The 27,988-nt window shown below is 39.6% G+C and overlaps 2 protein-coding genes across 2 annotated transcripts in view; one reads left to right on the forward strand and one right to left on the reverse strand.

Moving 5' to 3' along the window:
- The window catches only part of SLC38A6 (solute carrier family 38 member 6), a 71,868-nt gene extending 55,833 nt beyond the window's left edge, over positions 1-16,035 (reverse strand). The window contains exons 1-3 of the mRNA XM_056134077.1: positions 15,845-16,035; positions 14,688-14,818; positions 12,561-12,634 (exon numbers count right to left, since the gene is read on the reverse strand). Of these exons, the coding sequence (XP_055990052.1) occupies positions 12,561-12,634; positions 14,688-14,818; positions 15,845-15,949 (310 nt within the window). The 5' untranslated portion in view covers positions 15,950-16,035. The remainder of the gene's footprint in view (positions 1-12,560; positions 12,635-14,687; positions 14,819-15,844) is intronic.
- Positions 16,036-16,105: 70 nt separating this feature from the next.
- On the forward strand, positions 16,106-27,643 carry TRMT5 (tRNA methyltransferase 5). The gene is made up of 5 exons (XM_056134075.1): positions 16,106-16,194; positions 17,520-18,175; positions 20,700-20,824; positions 26,486-27,137; positions 27,498-27,643. The coding sequence occupies exons 1-5, from the start codon at positions 16,190-16,192 to the stop codon at positions 27,584-27,586; spliced, it is 1,527 nt and encodes a 508-aa protein (XP_055990050.1). The 5' UTR covers positions 16,106-16,189; the 3' UTR covers positions 27,587-27,643.
- Positions 27,644-27,988: the final 345 nt, after the last annotated feature.

Genomic DNA, 27,988 nt, shown 5'->3' on the forward strand with positions numbered 1-27,988 from the left:
AAATTTCTTTTACTCCATGTAGTAAAAAGTAGAATACAAGAAATACAGTATTATATTCTCTTATATGTTATAATACTAGAAACACAGGATTATGTATAGAATGCTATAATACTATAACAGTATTATATCCCCTTTCAAACGCATAGAGAAGGTTATACTTTGGGTTTTTTCTCACAGCTCAAATTGTACAGACTATAACAGTGCTTACACAGAAAAAGTTCTGGAATCCAAATATACAGATAAACTCTACAGTGAATACTGACAGCTACATCACATAAATACTTCACAGATTTTTAACTTTTGGATTCTGTTTTTCAATAAAACATGAATAGCTTAGATATGATTATAAAACAGATATCAAATATTATCAACTGTGACAATGTAAAGGTATAGCAGAAAGAGAATACAAAGAAAAGTGAAAGAAAAGATAAGGTCACTAATATATTATTACACAGAAGAGTCAGGAGATGGACTGTCTAAAGTCCATAGAAGAAAAACAAAGATCTATAAGTTTCTTTAAAATTACAAAATTTTCCATGAAGGAACTATTGGATACAAAGCAATAAAAATTTAGAAGGTGTAAGAAAGGATTAGTACATGCAAGCCAAATCCCCATCTTTAATGATGTAGTATTAATAAATAATATAGACCAATAAATAATGTAGAAGGCCATACAGACTCAGGAAGGGTATCACCCAAAGAATTTTTAAAATTTTAAGGCTCAGGAGAGTGCACAGTTGCATAAATAACGTTGAGAGTTTAATCCCTAGAACTGCCTCACATGATTCCCAAGTATGATCCCCCTTTCTGTAGCTGTATGATTCCCAGTGCACCACAATCAAGTGACAAATATCACAACCAACTGTGATCCTGGCACACCACAGAAGCAATAATAATAATAACGGGAAAGGGTGGGGAAAAAAACAATGAAATATAAAGCTCGGAATGTTGGGAACTAGAAATAAGAAATAATAAGGAGTGAGAAACTACTCGCCCCGAGGCCTTGTGTATAAGTGTGTGTGCGAGGATGCACACACACACACACACAACTATATACACATGCATTTGCATGTGATGAAATATTACTTTGTTTTAAAAACCTGATCACTATTTGACTTTTTAAAAATATTACTTTTACTATAAAGAAATTAGTAGAGCTAGGGTCAAGTCGGCTGAGTTCAAAGGGTTAGTGCATATGCTTCACGAATTGGACGCTAGATTTGATCCCGAGCACTTCCACGAATAACCCCCAACAACTCACAGAGTAATTCCTGAGCAATGGGGCGGGGAGGGGGCACTGGAAGTGTGACCCCCAAACAAAAATAATATAAGAAATGATTTTAAAATGTTTAATCCTGTATAGATATCATCTCTTAACTTAGCAAATAATAAAAAGCTTCTGCTATTGAAAGCATTTAACTATAAAGACAAATGATATAATTTGAAGGAATACAGAGCAAATAAAAACCAAATCCAGGGTTTCCCAACCTTGTCATTACTTCCAGCACTACATTTCTGGCCTAGCTAATTCATCATAGTGAGGGGCTGTCTTATACACTGCAGGATGTTTACCAGCAGTAGCCCTGGCCTCTTACCCTTTCTATGCCAGGAGTATCTCCTCTCTCTCCTGGCTGTGATCATCAGAAATGTCTCTAGACAGTGCTAAATGCCCCCACGGGAGAAGCAAGCGCTATGAGAATCATTCACTAGAAAAAGGATGAGACAAGTATACCAATCCACTGAATACGGAGTCACATAACCAGTCTAATTAATTGTTGTGGATCTGCTGAACTATGTTCACTAACCAGAAGGAAAAGATGAAACTATAAATAGCTTGGGCTACTAGTATTCCTAACCATAATGAAATGTGCACAGTGAGTTTTGAGATAGGATACAGGAGTCTATTGTCTCTCAGTCATGCTCAGTTCTGGTATGCACTCAGTGAGACAAAATCTAAAGATGAATGGGAGATAGTTTCTAAAGCAGTTCCATAACCTTATATGGTACCCTCCCACACCAGCGCTGGGCAAAAAAATCACTTTGGAGACACGGTAAGTTAGTGATAAGCACGTCATGTAACTAGTGAAAATTATATTTTATAAACTAGGACATTTTAAATAGTAAGTTTGATTAATATAAATTTTACCTTGCAGACTGGATTTTGGAACTTTAAAATAAAAATCCTCTGTACTGATAATTCATCCACCCATCACCCATGTGTTGAACTTTTATTTAAAAGCCTATGTTTGACGAGCATAGTTTGAGAGATGCAGGAAAACAATGATTCAAAGTTTAAATACACACAAAATTTTCCAGAACTATCTGCCATACAGACACATGTTTTGTTTTCATTTTGCTTGGAATGTGTTTGTTTGGATCTTTGCTAACATTGTTGATCTAGATCACATACCAATAACAGTCACTGTTTTTTCTTTTTCCTTTATTGTACTGTACAGCATTTTATTATACATAGTGTTTTTTTTCCCCAGTGGCTGCTGTAAAAAATTATCATAAACTTAGTGGTTTAATGTAACAGGAATTAATTCTCTCTCAGCAGTTCTGGTGAACAAGAGTCCACAATCCTTCCACTGAGTCCATCTCAAAGTGTCAGCAGGGCCACACTTCCCCGGGCTCTAGAACTCATTCCCTGTCCTGTTGGCTGCGAGCATGTTCTGACTTGTTTTCATATCCCTCATACCTCTGCCTCTATGGTCACACTGCCATCTCTCATGATTCCAATCTCCCTCTGTGACACGTGACTGAAACTAGACTTCACCCTACCTCAACATCCTTAATCACATCTTCAATGTTATTTTTTTAAAGCAAGGTAGTTTGTATTGAATGAAACTTACTTTGAAAGATGTGACAGAGGGAAAAGAAAAGGAATATGGTGTTCAAGAGAGAAGATGAGTTTGAAAGAGCAAGCAAGCAAAGATATAAGCGAGATATATGCTCTTCAAGAACACAGGCTTGAAGAACAATCTGCCATGTTGTTGTTATTATTATTATTATTATTGCATTTAAAGCCACACCCAGCTGTGTTCAGGGCTTATTCCTGACTCTGTGCTTCGGGATCACTCCTGGTGGGGACTAGGGTCCATGTGGTGTACTGGAAATCAACCCAGGTTAGCAGCATGCAAGACAAGTTCTTTACCTGCTATACTATCAGAAAAGGATTTCTATCTTGAAAATAGTGTTGTGGAAAGACGAGCCTGCAAAGCCAACTGTACCTTTATGGTAAGAACTTCTCCAAAGTGAAGGTGACTCACAGACCTGCAGTTCAGTTTTCCTAAGAATTCTGTTTTCCACTGGTGCTGGATTCCCTATTTCTTCATTACTACCTGCTTTGGTAAATGTATTTTCCATTACTAACTATTTATGGGTACATGGGAGATAATCTTTTGAGTCTTTTTAAGCAGAAAGATGTCATTATTCTACCCTTGTACTTCAACAACAATTTGACTAAGCACAGAATTTAATACTGAAGTAATTTTCTCCAAGACTTTAAAAAATATTATTTTTAGACTAGTTTACAAGACTGCTCATAGGAATTCTTTTGAAGCATTATTGAGTCTTCATGATATTTTTGTTTTTCTTTTCTGAAAAATTTTAAGATATCCTCTTTAAAATTTTTTCTGATTCTTCACAATAAAGTGTGTTGGAATAAATTCTTTTATTACTGGAGACTAGGAAAACTACATTGCAACTCACAACTAATTTCGTTAAATTACAAACTTGTATTGTTCTGTTGATAATTTTCTACCACCAGTTTGTCTTCTAGTTGAAATTTCTAAGAATTGCACAAAAGACCATGTGCATTGAGTCCCTACTATTCTTTTCTCTCCCAAATCACAAGTGTCTAGTTAGAAAGTGTCTATTTTGGTAGAAATTTTCCTTTAGTCTTTAAAACCTACTAAAATTTTATTTCATTTTAATACTTTATTCATTATTATATTTTAATTTTCTCCTTCCCTCCTCGGAGAGCCCGGCAAGCTACCGAGAGTATTCGATATGCCAAATACAGTAACAACAAAGTCTCCAATGGAGACGTTACTGGGCCCGCTCGAGCAAATCGACGATCAACGGGAGGGCCTTTACCTTTTTACCTTTCTCCTTCCCTTCCCTCTGCTTTCCTTGTGATGTCCCAAGGATTGCACACTTGGTTTTGGTGCTTGAACATGTGGTTGTGTTGCACCAGGGGCCACAGTTAATTGTGGTGTGCTGAGGGGGTCACATTCAAGTGATGAGGGGCAGTGCTGGAAATTGAACACATCGTTTCTTGCATGAAAGGCAGGTGCTCTACCACTGAGCATATCCCTGGTACTATTTTCTCTTTTAGCTTCTAAGAGTTTTGTGTTCTCTAAATCTACCGTTTATAATTTCTTGTTCTTATGTCAAGGATCAATAGCCTCTTTAATTCTTTGTAACTATTAAATAAAGAATTCTTTCTGAAGTTTTCATCTGGAACTTACAATTACCTTTGATTCTTCTTTTCCTGCGTTTTAGTTTGGCCTCTTTTTTCCATTATTTTTTAAATAGACTTTATATTTAGAACAGCTGTAGGCTCACAGCAAAATGGAGCAGAAGATACAGTCCTCCTAATATTTCATCTGACCCAACACTTAGAAAACTATTTCTACTAACACCCCCATTCACCAGAAAGGTTCATTGTTAAAATTAAGTGAATCTGCAATAACACATCATTACCTTCCAAAGTTCACAGTTGACAATAAAGTTCTTCATTAGTAGTGCTGCACACTCTGCGCATTTTGAAAAATGTACAACTACATGCATCCTCCATTATAGCAGGATTCTATACAATACTTTTACTACCCAAAAAGTCCTGTGTCCAGTCAGTTCTTTATTTGCCTGACCCCTTGCAACACTACCTTTTCAATTTTCTCCCAAGTTTTGCATTTTCTATGTCACCTAGTTAGAACCATACAGGTTATAGCATTTTTGGATTATTCCTTTCTCTTAGGAATATGCATGTTTATGATTTCTCCAGACCTTTAAATTGGCTTGAGAGTTCACTTCATTTCAGTCTTGATGTGCCACTATTCCTGTTCCTAATAAAGTTCATCTTGGTTGTTTCCAGATTCTGGAAATTATGAATAAAGCTAATATAAACATCCACATGCAAGACTGTCTTTTTTCTCCAATTCAACTAAGTATATATCTAGTAGCACAACTACTGGATCAAGTGGTATCCTCTCTACCTCTTCATCATAGTTTGTCTTCAAAATTACAGAATACTTTCTCACATTTGGAGCTTACATACAGAATGTAAAAATGAAAAATAAAAGGGTAGAAAAATTCAGAATAACTTCAAAATCTTTGGTTTAAGCAACTAATAAGATAAAGTTATCATCTACTTATATAATCAAAATGTGACGCTATAGACTGGGAATATAAATATGAAGAGTTTGGCAAATTTCAGATCACTGTATCACTGTCATCCCGTTGTTCATCAATTTACTCGAGTAGGCACCAGTAATGTCTCCATTCGTCCCAGCCCTGAGATTTTAGCAGCCACTCCTTACTTGTCTTTCCCAATGCTGCCATATTGGAGGCTCTTTCAGGGTCAGGGGAATGAGACCCATTATTGTTACTGTTTTTGGCATATCGAATATGCCATGGGTAGCTTCCCAGGCTCTGCCGTGCAGGCAGGATACTCTTGGTAGTTTGCTGGACTCTCCAATATATATATATTGTATATATCATATACAAAATATATATTATGTATCTATTATATATGTACATATATATATTTCCCTCTATGATTCGTTGCCTACTGTCTGAACCCCATCAAATATGGTGTGGTAATTATGGAAAATGGGTAGGGAGTGTCTTATGATGTGTCTAGGAGTATGTTCACTCATACGTGAGGCTTGGCCGAGTGTATGGAAAGAGGCCTGGAGCGTGGCGTCAGTTGAGTAGTGGAGGTCAGCTGCTGGGGCTGGGTTCCTTGGGGCAGGGAAGGCTCTCACCTGGCTCCCCCTCTGAGGCGCCCCGAATGAAAACAGCCTGGCACGGAGTCTGGTGGCATGGTTATGAGGGCCTCATTTTATGCTCCCTTCCAGGGGAAGGTAATACGGAACTTTGTGACCTTAGACCCTGGGCTCAACAGGTCCGGGCCCAGGAGCAGAGACCCTCTGCCTGTTTCCCCTGGTCTCCAGTGACCCAGGGGTCACATCCATAAGCCAGCCCCTGAAGTCACCAGATAATCTCCTCATTGGCCACCCTCCAAATTTCAGATAAATGTTATGTATATGCAAACAGAAATACCGTAAGGGCAGTTGAATATGAGACTTGAAAATTCATGGGAATTTGAAACTAGGGACATAAATTTTACGAGCACCATGAGTCATAATTGAGTGTAAAAGAGATATAGGAATTTTCCAAGCTATCCCAATGTTTAGAGGAAGAAGAGAGAAAAAGAATTCAACAGGAAAATAAGAAAGAAAAAGGAGGAGTATTGAAAAAATAGGAAGAAAACCAGGAAAATTCAAATAAAGTGTTTAATTAAGGCTTAATCAAGTGTGTGAAATGCTGCTCAGTACTCATGTAAGACAGAGTGAAAATTGACCACTAGGTTAGCAACAGGGAGTCACTGGCAAAATCATTTTGGTGGAAGTCCTGACTGGAGTTATTTCACAAAGAGGAGGGTGAGGAAAGATGCTCTTTTGAGTTTTGCTATGGAGGCAGAGGAACTTTGACTCAAAAGCTATTTAAAAAATGAAAATCACAAACTACTTGTAAATTGACAGCAAGATAATAGAATATAGATGAATATAAAAAGAAGAGAAGGGCTGGAGCAATAGTACAGCGGGTATGGCGTTTACCTTGCATGCAGTCGACCCAGGTTTGGTCCCTGGCATACCGAACACCACCAGAAGTAATTTCTGCATGTAAAGCCAGGAGTAATTCCTGAGCATAGCTGGGTATGACCAAAAAATGTCAAAAAATTAAAAAAGAGAGCAAGAATGAGGCAAGAGTAGGTGGAGAAAGGAAGGGGAGGGAGTGATTTAGGAGAGAGCGGATAGGAATATTGCAGAAGTAGAGTCTGACCTTACACAGAAACACAACCAGTTCATTCAAAGAAACAGATTACTGGGTCAGAAATGTGTGGTTCAGTGGCAGAACAGAAGTTACACCTAAGTCAGGCCCTGGGTCCAGCTCAAGGGATAACAAACAATAACAAAGGGGGCAGACCAATAGTACAGAGGGTAAAGCACTTGTCTTGCACTCAACTTACCAGGGTGTTGATTCCCAGCACCCCATAAGAACCCAAGACTGCCAGGAGTGATCATTCAGGAGTAAGCCCTGAGCACTGTCCAGTATGGCCCAAAAATAAAAACAAAACAAAAACATCAAAAAGCAACAGATTATATGAGTACAGATGAAGATGGTTAGGTAGAGGTGGCAGGAAGAATTTATAGCTGTTTTATGACTGCTTCTTTTATTCTCAGTGAACTAACAGTAAGGATATCTATGAAGAACAGAATCAGGGAGAACATATTAAAAGTTCTGAGAGAGGGAGGTCGGAACAACAGTACAAGCAGCTAGGGTGCTTGCATTGCATGTGTCTGACCTGGGATTGATCCTTGGTACCTTACATGGTTCCCCAAACACCACCAGCAGTGATTGCTGAGTACAGAGATAGGAGTAAGTACTGATTATCGCCAGGTATGACCCAAAAATAATTAAAAAAAAAATTTTTAGGGGGCTGGAGCAATAGCACAGCGGGTAGGGTGTTTGCCTTGCACGCAGCCGACCGGGGTTCAATTCCCAGCATCCCATATGGTCCCCTGAGCACTGCCGGGGTAATTCCTGGGCGCAGAGCCAGGAGTAGCCCCTGTGCATCACCGGGTGTGACCCAAAAAGCAAAAAAAAAAAAATTTTAAAAGTGAATACACATAGAAAGATTGTTGGGTATTATCATATATTTCCTAGACATTAAGTTTTAGTGACCTCAGGGGCTGGAGTAGGTATAGCAGGTAGGGCACTAGGCATGTATGAGATCAGGGTTTGATTCCTGGCATTCCATATGTACTCTGGGGCCCACTAGGAGTGACTCCTGAGTGTAGATCCAGGAGTAAATCCTGAGCACCACTGGGTGTGACCCATACCTCCCCTAACCACCCGCCCTGTGCCCTTTACCCCACCCCTGGTATAAACAGTTATAGTGACATCAGTCTTAACAGCTGTTTCTCTTTAGGAATATTCAACTGCACTGGTGCATGTGTGAAGAAGTCAATTTAATTTACTGGTTAAGACTCTTGCCAGGGAAGTGTGATGATACAAAGAATGGTGAAGGAATGACAATAAAAACATACAATAAAACTTCAACTGGATGAATAGGGGAAATATAGACCAAAACAAAAAACAAAAACAAACAAAAAAAAAACAGTGACGGACATGCAGCACAACAGTGGTATCTTGGTAAAGATTGCCAAATTACAAGTTCTTAAGAGAGTAAGACAGAAAAAAGGGGGGTGAAATTGGAGGCAGAATCCTTGAAAATGAAACTTCAGAGACAAAATTTTGGTAATGAAAAACTGAAATAAGTAGCTGAGGAGGTATGGAATATAATCATTTAGTAGAGAATGTGAGCATTAAATGGATTTTATACACATGGATATTGAAATCACCTAGAATTATAATCTGGGCATTTCATAAGAAATAAAAGTAGGAGCTAAAATTTAGTTAATAACTAAAATTTTCACAAAATGACAGGAAATGGCTGAGGAGTCAATAAATGATAATCATAAATGAGAGGAGTAAATGATATGTAAAAATGAGAATCAAAATTAGGGGTTAAATAAGAGGGAAATAGTTGAGAAGTAGAATTAGTTGTGAATAGGGCATGTCCTTATCTCCAGATTAGGATAAGTACCATGGGTGAGAAGACACTAACCACTTGAGAGAACTATAGGGAAAGCAGTGTCCTAGGAGAAGTAAAAAGAAAAAAAAAACAGCAATAAATGCCCAGTGCCCAAAAGAGAGTTGTGGACACAAGGGGTGCCTTTCCTGATGACTGACTGTAAGTTTCTAGAAGGTAAAGAAAGGGGAAGTGTTTTAGGAGCAGACAGAGAGGGTAAAAAAACAGATGACAGAATTATATGGAAAATAAGCCTGAGAACTGACAATTTACCCCGTATAATTCTTGGAGTAGGTTTGTTGAAGTAGTAGAAAAATTGAACTCGGTAGATATGAACATTAATCCAAATGATCTCAAGGCAAAAAATGTTGACAACGCAGTGAGTAATGGGATGAAGGACCAGGGAGTAAATCTGACCAGAAATCAAAGACCTAGAACTCCCTTCCCTTTTTTTTTCTGGGTGAGAGTAATGTGCAGGACCAAAGGGGAGTGTAGATTATTTATTCTCAGAACAGAGAAATTCTTCCAAAGACTGATATGAGCCAATGGTTTCTGATACAATCATGTGTAAAATATCTTGCAATCTTCAAGAGTTTCCCCAGTAAGAATTCATAATAATAAAAGCTACTTATTAGGAACTGTTATTTTATACACAGTTGTATTTTATTCTTCACAACAACCCCAAGAGCATTTCTGGATTAGGTGATCATTATTATATAATTAGTGCCATCAATCAATTAATATTAAGTTATTATTTAAATAATGTTATTTAATTATCAATTAAATAATTAACATTTATGGCATTATCTATACCATTTTTAGATGAAAAACTAAGATTATAGAGATTATAATATCTCACAGGTTAAATAAGCTGCTAAGAAAGTTTTGATAGACCCCAAACCTTAAGTAAAATCTAAAATAGCAGAATTTCATGTAAAATTTATTTACTTTCATAAAGGTAAAATTTCTCTTTTCCTTTACCTCCAAGAAAAACAAATGTTACTCTGTAAAGACTTGATAGCCCCTTCTCCAGCCAAATGAATTCAATAAAGCAAAACTTTTTATGACAGATCAGTACACTGAAGAGAAAATGTTATTCTCTATACATACATACTTATATTTGATATGTAAATAAAAAAGCCTACCTCCACAGAGAATTGTATAGATTGAAGGAATGCAATCAATGGAAGACAGGTGCAGCAGTGTATATGGAGAATCATCAAGAAGTTAGCTCATGAACCAAGTAAGCTACAAAAATCGAAGGCAAAGAAAATGAAAGAAACAGAAGTTTTCACTTTTAACATCCCAAGCTTATAGAATGAAGTAATAGACAGTACCAGAATTTTAAAATTAAACAGATGCATTATAGAGAAAAATACTAGCATTACTTGTAAATTTTCACAAAAGTATTACTCCCAAATTGAAATAAAGCAAAATGTTTTAGTTGACAAAGAAATAATTCTGGTTAGTAGCACTGTTGCACTGTCCTCCTGTTCTTTATCGATTTGTTCGAGCAGGCACCTGGTTAGTAAAGACCTATTAAAAATAACCTACTAAACTAAGGTATTAAACTATCACAACAAAATAAAAATAATTAGGGGGAAACCACTTCCAGCCTGCTTCATCCTGGTGGCATTTAGGAGCTGCCTCACTAGGGCAATAGCTGGTGGTTCTCTGATGTCCATGTTGTGCCACAGATTGACTGAAGGGCTCACACACGCGCGCATGTGTGAGTGTGTGTGTGTATGTGTGTGTGTGTGTGTGTGTGTGTATGTATGTATATATGCAAGGCATGTACTTCATCACTGTCACATTCCTGACCCCTAGGTAATTGAGAAGATAGTTTTAAGTGGTGGTCTGAAGCGTGAAGCGTGTGTCTAGACCCTGAGCATATATACACAAGGTCCTGAGTTCTATCTGAGCCTGCATGGCCTCCCAAGCACTTGCCGCCTGGATGTGACCCCTATAAAACTAAGGAACTATAGAGAGAAGAGTTAGAATTTAGAACTATGTTCTGCACAGTTTTAACATACTCAAGAGATATCTTTGAGCCATTTCGGCCAAAATAAACCTATTTTTACCATCATATATTAATTCTGCTTCAAAGCATGAAAATTATAAGACCAGAGAGAATACTATGAATTCACCCATATAAAGATTAGACTAGTACAGGGCTGGAGTGATAGTACAACTGGTAGGTCATGCCTTCATGTGGCAGACCCAGATTCAATCCCCAGCACTCCGTATGGTACCCCAAGCCCTGCCGGGAATTATTTTGCAAGCAGAAGCAGAAGTAAGGCCTGAGTACTGCCAAGTGTGGGCTTCCAAAACAAAGAAAAACAAATTAAAAAAATGAAAAGGAATGAATTAAACAGGTAGGACCAAAGATAGTACAAGATGGGGAGGAGGAGCAGGTAAAGTACATGCCTTGCATACAGCTGAAACCAATTTTATCCCAGGCACTTCATGGCGCCCTGGACATCTAAGGGTATAGTCCTGCGGCTCCCCTCACTGCCAGGCGAGGTCCTGGAGGCCTATAGGGCTGGAGTGGCTCAACAGGAACCACCAGTCACTTGGCTGAGAAGTGCCAGAAGACCCCATGGCCCCCTAAGCACTACTTTGGAGGCACCCCTTCACGTACCCCACAAATGAAAGAATTAGACTCATGATTCTGATATCACAACTGCCTTAATCCAAAACCAGAAGATATTAACAGAGTTTTAAAAAGGGGTGATCATAGAATAGAATATCATAGAATATTTGTTAACACCAAAAAGAAAACCTTAAAGGCAGTTGTACAATTCACAAGTTGTTATTTACTAACATAAAAAGGATTTATTCACTACAGTTAAATTATATAACAAAGTTCCATATAGAAAAACATACATATATGTATATATATTCATATTTATAATTGCAATTATCTTTGTCACTTATGAAAAATCACCTTATTCCACACCTGAAGTAAAAGCACAAAATTACTACCCAACTAACTCTGAAATTTAGTAACTTAACCTCTTACATTCCTGATTCTAACCTTTTCTCTGTCTGACAGACCAGGGAAACAGTGGAAAGAGAAAGCAGTAACAGGCTGGGGAAGGTATTTTCTATCTTTCTTTTTTTTTTTTGCTTTTTTGGGTCACACCTAGCGATGCACAGGGGTTACTCCTGGTTCATGCACTAAGGAATTACTCCTGGTCGTGCTTGGGGGACCATATGGGATGCTGGGAATCAAACCCGGGTTGGCCGCATGCAAGGCAAATGCCCTACCCGCTGTGCTATCACTCCAGCCCCAGGAAAGGTATTTTCTTTAAGGTGTTTTCTTGAGAAAGTACCAGAGCAGAAATACAATCAGAATGTATACCCCATAACACAAAGTTTGAACCCTTGTAACACCTTTCAGATGCTTCTCATTGTCTATTCGAACTCAGAAAATGATGCTGTACACTGTAGAGAGAGGCAACAGTAAGAAAGCTAGTTTCCTCCCTAACTCTCTTTGGATCTTCCCTTATAGGCCTGGGTCTACTACCCCAGCCTTTTGAAATTCTCCATATTAATAATTCTATGAATAATAATGTATAGTCACTGGAAATTAAACTTGACACATCCAGATCTATAAATGGATATAAATTTAGGGGCCACTCCATCAGATGAATCAGAATAAAATTTTACTCACCTGTTTGAATACACATATTAAGAAGGAGATGAACTGAGTAAGAAGCCAGGAGAGCAACTATCAGCAGCAAGAAACTAAAATATAACAGAGTACATGGTCAACATAGCAAAAGTTTACTTTAATGGTATCTCATCACAAAGCATTTTTTTTCTCACATCAACTGTTCATATGAATGTCTTTGAGTAACCGGATTATGGCCACATAATAAAGAGGATACTCTTTAATATTTATCAATTATATTTCAATAAAAATATACTGCTCTTATATTAAAAAGTCCGGGTGACTAAACTGGTTGACTTCGGAATGCAGTGGGGCTGGAGTGTGTGTGTGTGTGTGTGGGGGGGGGGGGGGCGGATGGATGGATGGTGGGAGTCGGGGGGATGGGAAGGGAGGGGGGAATGGGGGGTGGTGGAGGATAGGAGAGGGTCACCACTTCCACTTGTCTTACACACAGCCAGTCCTACTTCTATTCCCAGCACCATACATAGTTCCCTCAAGTACACCAGGAGTGATCTCTGAATGTAGTCAGGAATAAGACTGAGTACCACTGAATATGACCCCAAAATGAGCAAATAAAACACAAAAAGGAAATAAGAAACTTTAAAACAAAACCAAAATTTCCTTCTTCTCTAACACCCATTATCGGTTGAGTGGTGATTCAGTTATTCAGTAATCTAACAGTATTTCCTATTCACGTGCCTGAACAAGATTTTGGCTGTGAAATTTATTGTCTTCTCCATACCTTCTCTTCTAGTTAAATGTACCTTCCACTGAATACACATTCGTCTATAATACTCAATTAGACTGCATTTCCTAGCAACATTAAACACACACCAATGTCCACCCACATGCCAAATGAAGCTAATACATTTCTAATGGCACAATTTGAAGGATGTGCAAACAATCTAACTAGAACCTCTTACCAGAAGTACAAAAGGAAATATGTATAATCTCCTACTTATTTTCAAGATGCTAGTGCACTAAGCTTCAAGAAAGCTGTCCCCAGTCTAGTGCCCCATTAGTTGAAGAGCTTCTCTCTTTCTAGTTCACTTAATAAGTAGTAGTAAAACTGAGAGATGATCCACTCGTCGATAAACTAACATTAGAGTCTTCCCAAAATGACAGTTTGATGTCACCAAATGGCAAAATGTGATATTATTCACTAAGCACATATTATATATCTGTCAGGTGATAACCTTGAGTAGAAATCTAATTTTTCAAAAGGAAGCAAAACACAATCCCATATTTATATATTGTCCAAAGTATCATATACAGCTTTGAAATTTCAAATTGTGAAAGCTTATAAACCTACGTAAAATTAAAAGCAAGTTGGGTTACTTAAAAACTAGTTAGCCTATCAAGAAATTGAAAATAGAAGCAGTAATAAATTAAGGAGAATACATGTTTTAAATTTCCTAATAAAACAGGTCTGCTTCTACTGACATAACAAACTTGTTCATCTGTTCTATTAACCATGGTCACTTATTCTATTAACCTAGCCACTAAGGGTAAGGTCTAATTCTGAAGGATTTCAAAGTTGAGCAGAGTCAGTGAGATGGCTCAAAAAGCTAGAGTATAAGGGAGCCTTAGGTTTGATCCTCAGCACCAAGTGTTCTCCAAGCACAGTCCAGGGGTGGCTCGAAAAACTCAAAAACAGAACACAATTTAGTGGGAAAATTAACTTGCATACAAAGTATCATGTAACAGCTCAATAAAAGTTCTACAGAAACACAGAAAAGTCAGGAAGGTCTGGTCTTAGAAAAGGAAAAATAAAACCAACCTAACAACAGGAGATGAAGGGTAATGAAAGTATTCTGTGTGCTTCATTTACACTCACAGATTTCTACTTATAAATAATCTACATGACTTATAAGCTCTGATACACTTTGGTCAACCTGAAAAAAACAATTCAGCTTTTTCCTAAGGTTATACGTGCATGTGGCTCAGACCTCCATTTTAAAAAAATTTCATCACATCCTTTGGACTGAAAAAATGCAATTACATAGTCTCCAAGATACAGACTAGTTAACAAAAGAACAATAGGAAAATACTAAGTCCTTGCTTCTCAGTATACTACCAAAATGAAAAACAAAATAAAAAATAATAGCAAAACAAAGAAAAACTCACCCAAAACCAAGGACACCAGTATTAGCCATAACATAAGCTAAGGCAAGGATGCCACTTCCCATGATGGCATTCATCAAATTAAACACTGAGAAACCAAATGAAACTCCTGGGGATCCCTGTCTGCGGGGTTCCTGTAAGAAAACAAAGGTAACAGTCCTGTAAACACACATTTAAATGTCGGGACAGTGAAGCTGACTTCAAGAATGACAGGTTATGGAGAGGTCCTGCACACCTCCAAGCACTGTGACACACTTATTGCTCAGTGAGCAATGATCTTCTTTTTCCTCTTTCATCTCCTGCAAGCGCAGCTCTAAAAATCGAACTTCCGAAGAAAAATATGTTCATACAGAGGCCAGACTCGCTGACTCAGTAAAAGCCAGGACTACCCAGTGACTGCAAAGAGGAAGATAGTCAGGAACCACCACGTGGTGGGGAAAAGAGAGATGGGAGATGGCCTGGGGCATGTGACTGCCAAAGTCCTGAGTCAGCCAAGGGTTGCTGGAGGCACTGGCTCCCCAAGTAACTACACCAGCAAAAAAAAAACGAATCTCTATTTAAAAACTTAGAGGATGGTCAGGAATACTTCGCAATGATGATGCAGTTAAAAGAATCGATCCACTTTGTTTTGGCCAGGACCATTTCATGAAAAGCCCTGCCCTTAAATGCCATGAGGCTTTAGGTCCTGGAAACTGACAGTTCAGTGGCTTGGGTTAAGAAAGAAGCCAAGTGTTGGGGCAGTGCTAAGTGCCTTACTTCAGGACCACCTTCACTCCCTCCGGTTTCCAAAGGCTAAACGGAAGAAAGGAAAGTCTGTGACTTGCAAGATCTCACAAGTCTGGTCGGGGGTGGGGGGGGGAAATACCCTGGGGGGGAAGGCTCATGCAACAGGGCCCCCCAGCGCCGTCACACACTTCTACCTGAGCCTGCATCTTCAGGGTTTCTGTCTAGGCAGGTTAGGTTGCCATCACCTCTCTAAACACCGCCTGATCTTATCTGATGTCGGCGGCTGTCTTTGGGTCTCAAGCCCCCGCAAGGTCAGGCTCCAGCCTCTCCCCTTAATGGGAGCCATCCCCCTTCTTTTCCGGGCCTTCACTTGGCCAGAGCTTCAGGGAAGCCGGGAAGCCTGCAGCTCCGGGAAACGAACTGAGCCCACTTACGTTGCCTAGCAACGGGCTCGACTCTTCCGCCTCCGCCTCTCCGGGCTGTGGATCGGAGACAAACCAGGCTGGCTCGGCGTTGATGGTCCCCCAGGGTGCTTCCATGCTGCCTGCTGGCCGACTACCAGGTCCATCTGCGCGCTCCGATCCCTGCCCTCCCGACCGCTGTCGCGCCAGAGGCGGAGCTAACACCCGGCCCCTCCGGGTTCCCGTAGTTCACCAGGGAGGGAAGAGAGGAAGAAACCGACGCTGACTGATGATGCAGACACATCGGCGGCGCCTCGGGATGACGTCGTCGAGGCGCCAGCCTATTCCCCCAGCTCCTCTGCTGAGCTGCACCAAAGCATGAGGTGAGGGGTCTAGTTTTGGAACCTGCCGCGGGGCGAAGCGGGAATTGAGACTGGGACCCTGCTGGGGGTGGCGACCGCGGTAGCCTTCCAAAGGGACCCGAGGCCGCGGTGGCAGTCCGCCGACGCCGCGCGCTGCTGGGAGCGAAAGCACGCGGAGGTACCCTCCAGCCGGGGTGCTGGGCTCGGGTCTCGAATCCTCCAGAGGGAGGAATCGGGTTACTGTTTTTAAAAGCGGTTAGCCTCGGAGCACACGTTTCACAGTTGTGGACTGACGCTCTGATTTAATTTACCTAAGAGCTCGCAGCTACTTAACCGCTACATGCATTTGGAATTCTGTGAACGCCGATCGTTGATTTACGGGGTGCAGGGACAGCCGAGCCTTTTTTTTTTTTAACCCCCTTGACAAATCATTAGATTGCAGACTGAATAACTGATGGCTGTTAATGATACGTGCATGGAACACTCAAGCTGGGTTTTGATTTAAAACAGAAAAACCGGTATCTGTACCAAGGGGGGAGGATTTGCAGCAGAAAGCAAACCATCGAAAGCAAAACCCCTTAGCAGCATGCCAAGAACACGGGACCAAAGGGAAGGCTCCAGACCTGGGAGCCGCCTTCTTCGCTCCCGCTAACTCGCGGTGATCCTCCGGATGAATTAATCTACCTCGAAACTGTAGTCCACTTTTTTCAAAACGAGGGCACACATCTCCCAATACTAGTAATGTATTTAAAGGATTTAACACATAATACTAGTTATGTGTTTAAATGATTTAACACGTCCGACACAAGAAACATCAGAATATTCTAGTAATATGACCACCGATAAAATAAATATAATGACCTTTTAAGAGATGATTCTTTCACAGAACTCTGCCTTTATTTTCTTTTTCTTTTTTGATGAAAAAGATAGCTTTCATTGAAACTTAGAGAACAGAAAGAAAGAAGTATCTGTTAGAACACAAGCTTCTCCTGAGTGGAAATAAGCAAGCAAAAAAAAAAACAGACTTGCAAGCGAGAAACATCTTCAAGGGAGAACATGGGCTTGAAGAGCAAGCCTCTCAGCCTTTCTCCCGGTTGTAGTTTGGAAAACCGAGGGTGAAGAAGTTCATGTAGGATGCAAAAGCTGGTGGGTTGCTCAACACTCCCAACAGCTGGTAGGTGCCGTGCAGATTTGCCACTAATAAAAGTTGTCCTATCCTAAAAAAAATAATAAATACACTTCTCACCCAACATTTGATCATTTAGCAGTTTAAAACAATTTAGATCCCCATTCTCAATCTATTATGAACATGTAAGTTAAACACTGTTTTATTAATGATTTTTTAGGATCTTCTGGAAGTCATTTGGATTCTCAAGAAGACTACTTAAAGTGCAAAGCTGTAGGATAACTGAATCAGAACTGTTGATCCCAGTAGGTTGGACATCACTGATACAGAAGCTTAGCAAAGCATCCGGTATTTTCTTGTTGAATCAAAGGAAAAAACTCTCAACCATGCCTGAAGTAGAAACAAATCAGAGAGACACTGAATTGTTTTCACCACCCTCCAATGTTCGAGGGATGACCAAACTTGATAGAACAGCTTTTAAAAAGACCATCACCATCCCAGTGCTTAAAGTGAGAAAAGAAGTAGTCAATAAATTGATGAGATCCCTTAAAAGGGCAGCACTGCAGCGCCCAGGCATAAAACGTGTGATTGAAGACCCTGAAGATGAAGAAATTAGACTAATTATGTTGGATCCTTTTAAGATGCTAAATGATAATTGCTTTGAGAAAGCTGAACTCAGTATTTTAAAGCAGCTTAATGTCAACCCACAAATATCGAACTATGATTTAGAATTATCTTATGAAAACTTTAAGTCAGAAGAAATCTTAAGAGCTGTGCTTCCTGAAGGTCAAGATGTGACTTCAGGATTTAGCAGAGTTGGACATATTGCCCATCTGAATCTTCGAGATCATCAACTACCTTTCAAGCATTTAATTGGTAGGTTTGCCATAATAATACTCATACACTAGAAAGCAATCAATAATTTCTAATTTGTAGGGGTTTTTTAAATGCCAAGTTAGAAAAGCTTATGTCAAAGTTTATGCTAAACTTTGAGCAATATACTCCCCTTTAAGGGCTATTTTTGAATATCCTTTCAAGTCATAGCAAGCTCTAAATAGCAATTCAAGCTTTTGTGTACACAATCCATGAGCATAGATAAAACTTGAATCACTCATTTTGTCAGAAATCTGGTAACTTGTCACTTGGGCACAAAGTTTATTAGGCTTTCAGGATTTTGTTGAATCTAGGTTTCCTACGCTTGAATGTTTTCAGTCAGAAGTGCCTGGTACTTATCATGCTTTAGTTGATGCAACTAAGGGAACCTCTTCTACGTATTAGGCATTTTAGTATTTTAGTGCTCCTTAGCCTTTTAGAAACAATGCTGGTGTGTGTGGTACTGCCATAGCCCCAAGTTTGAGTCTGGACCCTTTCATCTTTGGGATAAAGAAAGAATATAAACTCATCAGAATGTTCTTACGTAAATGTTTGATGACCAGGCACTCCAGATTAATTTCAACTGTAAGTCTCAGGACCTCTGGGAATTTAAAATACAGTACTCAGTATTTTGTGTGGTTAGGATTTCAGAAATACACTATTCTGCATTTCCTTTGTTTTTATTGATGAACAGTTGATAATTATATGATAGATAATACTTAAGCAGATCATTATAATTATGACTGGGTACAGATGTCACATCTATACTGCCCTATCAGTTCTGTTGCTTGTCCTAATTCAGATTTCTCTTGGCTTTGCATTTTAAACCTCTTTCATTAAGGTATACACATAAAATTAAAACATTTAATAGAATGGTAATTTAATTTTTTTGTTTTGTTTTGGGTCACACTCAGCTGTGCTCAGGGGTTACTCCTGGCTCTGTACTCTAGAATTACTCTAGGCAGTCCTCAGGGGACCATATGATATGGGATGCTGGGGATTGAACCCAGGTCGATTGTGCACAAGACAAGGCACCCTACATGCTGTGATACCACTCTGGCCTATTTTTTAGCCTTTACTAGAGTACTTTCAAAATAGGTGGTTTTTTTTTTTTCCATTTTATTATTTCAAACTTTTTGGGTGGGAGGTGTTTTAATTCAATACCCAGAGGAACTTGAAGGCAGTTTCCAGATCTACTCAGATCATGTGGTGGCAGATTTTAAACAGGAATGGCTGGGGGCTGGAGAGATAGCACAGCAGGTAGGGTGTTTGCCTTGCACACAGCCAACTTGGGTTCGATTCCCAGCATCCCATATGGTCCCCTGAGCACCTCCAGGAGTAACTCCTGAGTGCAGAGCCGGGAATAACCCCTGTGCATAGCCGGTGTGACCCAAAAAATAAATAAATAAATAAACAGGAATGGCTACACGTAATTCAAGTGCCTTAACCTCTGTATTATCTTTTTGGTACCAAACTAAATTTGTATACCTATAAGAAATGAACTAATACCTGAAGCAGACAACTGGATCAAAGCAACGATTGATTAGAGTTCATTGGTATTACTATATTCAAATCAGTACCTAATCAACAAAAGAACTAAGACAAATTTTAGTTCTGTTTAAGTATATTTGTAGTATAAGTGCTTTTTATTAATTTATACACCAAATTATCTTCCCTTATGCAATGAGATAGCATATAGATTCTTATAAATCTTTTAAGTGCTGACCAAAAAAGTAGACTGTGATTAAACAGCATCAATATACCACGTCTGGCATATTTTATTTGTAGCTTTTTCTGCTCGGGCAAGTATTTGACAGCAGTTCAAGTAAATGAATATTTTATTTAGGGAAGAATCTAAAAATTCAGTTTCTTTTATTTGAAAATACTATTTTACTGAAATTTTTCCAAAAGGTGAGGTGTATGTTCATATATGCAGTAAAGCAAACACTGAAACACGTGGAGACTGACAGGCTCTGTTTACTAAGACCATTTATTGCCACAGTCATTTTAATTTCTTTCCACTCTTGACTATTTTCCTTATTGTATTGGCACACTTGAGAAATTTTGTAAACACCTGCAAAAAAAATTAGCTTAGCTTCAAATCCTTTCTTATAAATTTTTCTTTAAAATTGTTCCAATTTTGGGTCAGAGCAATAGTACTGTGGATAGGGCACTTGCCTTGCATGTGGCCAACTTGGGTTTGATCCCTGTCACTCTGTATCCTCCTCTAAGCCCACAAAGAGTGATCCTTGAGTGTTGAGCCAGAAGATAAGCCCTGAGCACTGTGGGTGTAGCCCCAAACCAAAATATTAATGAAATTGTGCTTATTTTGTGCTTGTATTGGACATTGGGATTGGACATAACTTTACTAATATGTTGAAGTTTTAGAACTGCATTCTGTTTAACACATGATAGATAAGGTTTTCTGTAAGTGAAGAGAGAATAGATTATTTCTGCTTCAGGTTTCAGTTTTAGCTTTTATTTTACAATCAACAGACAATGCTTATTATATGTTCTCATCTTTTAGGCCAAGTCGTGATTGATAAAAATCCAGGAATCACTTCAGCAGTAAATAAAATCAATAATATTGACAATACATACCGAAATTTCCAAATGGAAGTCCTATCTGGAGAGGAGAACATGATGACCAAGGTATGGAGTATTTTATTATCTTGTACTTGTATATTAAGATTAGTTAACCATCTGATAAAAGGCCCTCCCGTTGATTGTCGATTTGCTCGAGCGGGCCCAGTAACGTCTCCATTGGAGACTTTGTTGTTACTGTGTCTGGCATATCGAATACTCTCGGTAGCTTGCTGGGCTCTCCGAGAGGGGTGGAGGAATCGAACTCGGGTCGGCCATGTTGGCCGCTTGTAAGGCGAACGCCCTACCCGCTGTGTTATAAATTAAAACTATTGATGAGTATGTGGGCTGTGAGAACTTACATGTATTAATAGGTGTGCAGATTTGATACCAACATTAAGAAGTGTGTGGTACTATTTTTCAGCTTTAATTACATATATGCTTTGAGCCAGTATTCCATTTACAGGAGGTTATTCCAAGGATATAGATGAAGAGAATCGTAATTATGTATTGGTTCTTTTGACAATGTTTTAACAATAAGTAAAAGAACAAAAATTAACCTAAGTATTCATTGATAGAGATTTCATTAAATTGTGTTAAGATACAATGGGTGTTTGAAATAGTTGATTTTTTTTTTTTATGAATGTGATCTCCACTGCACAGCCAGATGAGTGGACTGCAGTTAAAAAGTGTGCAGCTCCAGTAAGCATTACATCCAGAGTGTGTGAGCACAACAGCCAAATGAGTCTGACCCCCTTGTGCATAAGAACCATAATGTAATGGTGGTGGTATGTGCAAACTCAAAAAAGCTGCAGCGGTCTCTCTCTCCCACCGCCCGTGTTTGGTAGTCTCAGGACGTTTCCCCCACCCCAGGGAGGTCGATGGTGATGGGCAGGCAAGGGAAGGAACGAGGGTCAGGCCGGTTGATGTCAGTTGCAGTTTATTCCATTCCCATCTCCATTCTCCTCTGATTCTCCTCCTTCTTCCTCCCCCATACTACTTCATTCTCCTTCTCAATCCCCCTTCATCCTCCTTCTCGCTCTGGAATCTGGATCCTGATCCCCTAGCCCGCTCTTCCAGTCTAGTTAAATCCCAAAGCATGAGGGGTTGGGGTAACAATTACACATAGGTATGATCATAATCAAAAGGGGTAAAGTTCTTTCCCTCAGGGAAAGCCACTTCTAGGACAGACACTCTCTCAGCAGGATGACCCACCCTAGAACGAAATCCCCTGGTGTGTTTCTCCTTTTCTTGTCCAAAAAACATATAAGCATACATAATATAAATCATTTTGTATGTATACAGTAAGAAATACCTTAAGCTTATAGAATTGCTCTCCTAAAACCATCTCGATCTCAGACTGCAGTGCTCAGGCCAGATAGTCTTTCTTATCCCTAGCAGGGTCCTAGTCTCGTCGTTACTTTTGGATCATGACAGAATTTGTCTATGATCAAACTCTTGGAGATCTCAGCCCCGGGACCCACATGCCTTCGTTCCTCAGCCGGTACCTTCATGCGTGTGGAGAGTGGTCTCAGCATGGTGGTGGCTGGTTCTGGAGGTCTTCAGCTGCCGGAGCCCTGGCCGGGGCAGGGAGGGAAACTCAACCCGCTCCCCTCCAAGGGGCCCCCATTGAGGACAGCCAGGCGCGAGGGCAGGAGACTCTGCGCTATTGTCTTCTGGGAGCTGAGTTTTATAGTCTCTGGGTCTTGGCTGTTGACGGGATTCCGGGGCTGAGATCTCCAAGCCTGCTCAGATCAGGGCTAAGCATCCTCCACCCAGCTCCTCCATATTCCAGTAGGCAGAGGTCACACCCACCAACCGGCCTCCTGGCACCATGTAATCCCATCAACGACCAAGACCCAGAGACTATAAAACCCAGCTCCCAGAAACACGCGGCCGCACGACATCTTCTTATCTCATTCTTACTTTGGACAAATTGGCAGTCTACTGAATGTAACCTGCCCACACAGCAGAGTCTGGCAAACTCCCCGTGGCGTACCCAATATGCCAAATACCAGTGATAATGATGGGTCTCATTCTCCTAACCCTGAAAGAGCCTTGAATATGGCACTTTTTTAAAAATCTCATGGCTAGGACAAAGGAGACCTTACTGGGGCCTGCTCGAGACAATCGACAAACAACATGATGGTTGTAATCGTGATCATGAAACTCTTAACTTATAGTTAAGAACTGTGAAACTTAGGCCTGGCCCATCTCGATGCCAGGGTAGCACATAGCTTACCGCTTGCCCTGGTTCCATCCAGTTCCTCGTCAGGACCCTGTTTTTTGGGAGTGCTAGGAATTGAGGGCAACTGAGGCTTAAGTTGAGAAAGCAGATGTCTGGGAATAAATAATATTCAAAGTCAATTAAATCCTAAGTTACAAAGCATAATATTAACTATCTTCCTGTATCTATACAAAAAGGACATTGCATTAAACTATTCAAAAGACATAAGGAGAGGAGAAAGGCAATATTAACTTACAATTTCAGTGTCCTAGAAGGATCTGACCTTACAAATTAACAGATGCTGATTAGGGGGAAAAGCTGATTAACTGATTGGGGAAGAGAGCATAGAGAAATGGTTACAGCTAAACGAAGGAATGGGAGTGACTCTGGAGCACTATGATGGGTGTAACCTGATAAACCTAAGCTCCTTGTGGCAAGGGAGAAAGGACAAAGCAATGTCATCCTACAGTGGTAGTTATTAATATCACTATCACTGTCCTCCCGTTGTTCATCGATTTTGCTCAAGCAGGCCCAGTAATGTCTCCATTGTGACAATTGTTACTGTGTTTGGCATATTGAATACGTCACGGGGAGCTTGCCAGGCATTGATGTGCAGGCGAGATACTCTCAGTAGCTTGCCGGGCTCTCCGAGAGGGGCAGAGGAATCGAACTCGGGTTGGCCATGTTGGCCGCTTGCAAGGCAAATGCCCTACCCGCTGTGCTGTCACTCCAGCCCAGTTATTAATATACTTCTTATTAATATGAGTAACAAGGAATGATCAGGTGTTTGGAGGGAAACTTTTGACTCCAGAGCTGCTTGGTTGTCCCTGTAATACCAAGCCTTCACTGCCTACTGCTTGTATAGAATGTACGAGGTCTTTTAAGGCAGAGTAAGATTTGAAGATAAATTCGTTAGTAATAAAATTCAGTTTACTTCAGCTGACTCTTTAGGCACACCCCAACTGAACACTGTCGATGTTCTACACTTGATCCCTTGATACTGACTCTTGTAATGGATTTCCTAAGTCATTCACAGTCTGTTCTTAAAACAGTATTTATACTATACTTGTAAAACTTCAGTGTGTCTGTGTTCTTGCTTTTGTTTTGCATTTGGGCCACACTGGCTGTGTTCAGCGCGTGATCCTGGTTGAGTACTCAGGGATCACTCTTGGTGTGGCTCTGGGCATAGGTGATGCTTGGGACTGGGTCCTGATTGGCTGCACGCCTTGCCTGCTGTACTATCTCTCTGGTCCCTCCAATTTCTTCGCTCCAAATAAAATCACATTTAACTTTAGGAGCTCAAATATCTTTTAAGTACTCTGTATATTTTTTTTTCCTTTTTCCCTGAGTCATAAAGTTCTTGAAAGTGAATCTGGTTAAAGCAATGCTGAGTAAGGGAGTGAGATTCAAAGAGAGCTTAAAATCAAAGCATTAAGAATCTTGACTTTTTTTTTTTTAAGCTTTTTGGGTCACACCCAGAGATGCTCAGGGTTTGCTCCTGGCTCTGCACTCAGAAACCAGCCCTGGCGGTGCTCAGGGGACTATATGGGATGCTGGGAATTTAACCCGGGTTGGCTACATGCAAGGCAAATGCCCTACCTGCTGTGCTATTGCTCCTGCCCAAGAATCTTAACATTTCTTTAAAAAAAAAAAAAAAACTTGATCTAGTTAGATCAAGTTTAACTTGATCTTAGTATTTCACATTAAGAAACTTTAAAAAAGGAGTAAAGGAGATTTCAAGAAAAGCATCCAAAAACACCTGATTATAAAACTTAAAGAGATTTTAGTTGGCAGAATTTTGAAGACACATTTTCAACTCTGAAACCTTACCAATATGACCAGAGTATCTGATACATGCTTGATAGGGAAACAGCATGTACAAATTTTGAATTAAAGTTCATGAAGGAAGCATATGGATGTATCTTCTCAGACTTCTAGAACTTGGAAACTTCGATTCTGTGAAATAAGGGGCTTAAGATGGTAGCTGAAGTCATAGTTCATAACCATTTTTAGTTTTGTTTTTTTTTTAATTTGTGATACTGCCGAAATAAGTGCTACAAAGTTTTGATTTTGTTCAGGATTATCTGTATAATTTTTTGGCTTATCTATGAAAACTCAGATTTGGGAAAGAAAAAAACAGGAAATGACTTGGTTTTCATGTTTTTTTTTGTTTTGTTTTGTTTTGCTTTTTGGGTCACACCTGGTGATGTACAGGGTTTACTCCTGGCTCTGTACTCAGAAATTACTCCTGGCGGTGCTCAGGGGACCACAAGGAATGCTGGGAATCGAACCTGGGTCGGCTGCGTGCAAGGCAAACTCCCTACCCACTGTACTATTGCTCCAGCCCCCTGTTTGTTTTTTAAGTGAATAAGGTAGCTATATTTAAACTTACTTAGAAAGATATGAGGGGGCTGGAGCAATAGCATAGTGGGTAGGTATTTGCCTTGCACGTGGCCAACCCGGGTTCGATTCCCAGCATCCCATATGATCCCCTGAGCACCGCCAGGGGTAATTCCTGAGTGCAGAGCCAGGAATAACCACTGTGCATCGCCAGGTATGACCCAAAAAGCCAAAAAAAGGAAGGAAAGGGAAGGAAGGAAGGAAGGAAGGAAGGAAGGAAGGAAGGAAGGAAGGAAGGAAGGAGAGAGAAGTACATGTTCAAGAGAGAACATGAACTTCTGCACAGTAGAAAAAGTAAGCAAAGAGATAAGAGAAGCAGGTGAGATACAGTTCAAAGAACAGCTTGAAGAGCAAAGTCAAAGGAATACTTTGTTCTGTACACTGGTTACAACTTACAGATATGAAATTTGCAAAGTCTATCTCTCTGAAAACAGGAAAATTCATCCAGAAAGATAGTACAGAGGCAAAGGTGCTTGCCTCACACATGGCTGACTGACTCTGGTTTGATCCCTTGCACTACATGTGGTCCCTGAACATCACAGGAAGTGATCTCTGAGCAGAGCCAGGGGTGATGCCTTAGGACAGCCAGGCACAACCCAACCACCTTGTCCCCCAAATAGCAAATATCCAGAACTTAACACACAACACACATCTCATGCTTTCTTCCTCCTATAAACTGAAAACTATTAAGGTGGAAGATTGTTATATTAAGTGCTATTATTGACAGCTCTCTACTGTCAAGATAATATGTACTATCTTGTTTCAAATTACACTGCCCACCCAATCAGGTTATAGAAGTGTAATTAAGATTGCTCATTGATCTGAAAAGTTCCTCCTGTGATTTGTGAATCATTGTACAGCCATTCAGTGCATTCTGCACTACGCTTAGACCTCTGGTCTACAATATATCAAAGAGCCACTTGGCTTCGATGAGGCATGACAGTGCCAGCCCTCAAGCATAAATAATTAGAATTCTCATTAAAATGCTTTTGAATGCAGTTACTTCTCTTAATAGTAGTAAATAAATATGTGTTTGTAGATTGGTACACCCATCCAATATGTAAGACTAAGCAGATTAACTAAAATTTAATACCCTTTTTCAGGTTCGAGAAAACAACTACACCTATGAATTTGATTTTTCAAAGGTCTATTGGAATCCTCGTCTCTCTACAGAACACAGCCGTATCACAGAACTTCTCAAACCTGGGGATATCCTATTTGACGTATTCGCTGGGGTTGGACCCTTTGCCATTCCAGTAGCAAAGAAAAACTGTACTGTATTTGCCAATGATCTCAATCCTGAGTCCCATAAATGGCTATTGCACAACTGTAAATTAAATAAAGTTGACCAGAAAGTAAAGGTGTTTAACTTGGATGGACAAGACTTCCTTCAAGGACCAGTCAGAGAAGAGTTAATGCAGCAGCTGGGACCACTGAAAGAAAGCAGACACTCTGTGCACATTGTCATGAACTTGCCAGCAAAGGCTATAGAGTTTCTCAGTGCTTTCAAATCCCTTTTGGATGGGCAGCCGTGCAGCAATGAATTCCTTCCCATCGTGCACTGTTACAGCTTTTCTAAAGATGCTGATCCTGCTAAGGATGTCCGACAACGAGCTGAAACTGTATTGGGTATTTCCTTGGAGGCATGCAGTTCAGTTCATATAGTAAGAAATGTGGCGCCTAACAAAGAAATGCTATGCATTACCTTTCAGATTCCTGCTGCTATACTGTACAAGAACCAGACCTTAAATCAAGGTGAGAAATTAAACTATACTACCTTTCCCTTTCATGTCGTACAAACATACATATGTATCATGGCTACATATATATTTTACTACATTTGGATTAGGTTAACTAAATTAATTCTACTTAGATATTTCAGTTTAAGATCCTCTTGCCATTCACTTTTGACAAGTTTCTCCCAATTTTACAAATTTTAATGCAATAAGCTTTATTCTTGAGACTGTTTCATTAAAGAAATCTACAGAAATGTTACTGTTTTATGTCTAAATTGAAAAGATTAAATCTTTAAATTACCTTTATTATTTTTAAAAAATACCTAATATTTTAAAATGTTACAGATTTTAACTAATAGATTTTCTGGATTTGTTACAGAGAATCATGAAGACCCACCTCTTAAGCGCCAGAAGACAGAGAAATTATTTTCAGAAGAAAAAACACAAGCTACTTCAGTCACTAATTGAAAATGTACTCTCTATCCCCACTATAATAATAGTATATAAATATAATTTGTATGATTTAACAAAATCGTAGCAGTTATTTTATTATTAAATCTTTATATTTAGTCCCTACTATCTTATACACAATGTTAGATTAAAATTTAAGCAAAATAAGTGTTAAATATATTTTACCCCAAATTTTTAATTATAATTTTATAAATATTTTAATAGATATTTATTGTCTCTTTCTAGGGAAAATTTTTTTTGAGGGTAGATAAGTGCATGCTACCTAGGAAAGCACTAATATCACTCTGCAGTTTTCCTTAGTTGAAGATTGTAGCTATGATCTATATAGCCACTACAACACTTTTATATAAGTAAATTACTTCTTTTGTTTGTTTATGGGCCACACTGGGAGGGACTGTG

The sequence above is a fragment of the Sorex fumeus genome, unplaced genomic scaffold (assembly GCF_029834395.1).
Source record: "Sorex fumeus unplaced genomic scaffold, SorFum_2.1 ptg000098l, whole genome shotgun sequence".
Lineage (NCBI taxonomy): Eukaryota > Metazoa > Chordata > Mammalia > Eulipotyphla > Soricidae > Sorex > Sorex fumeus.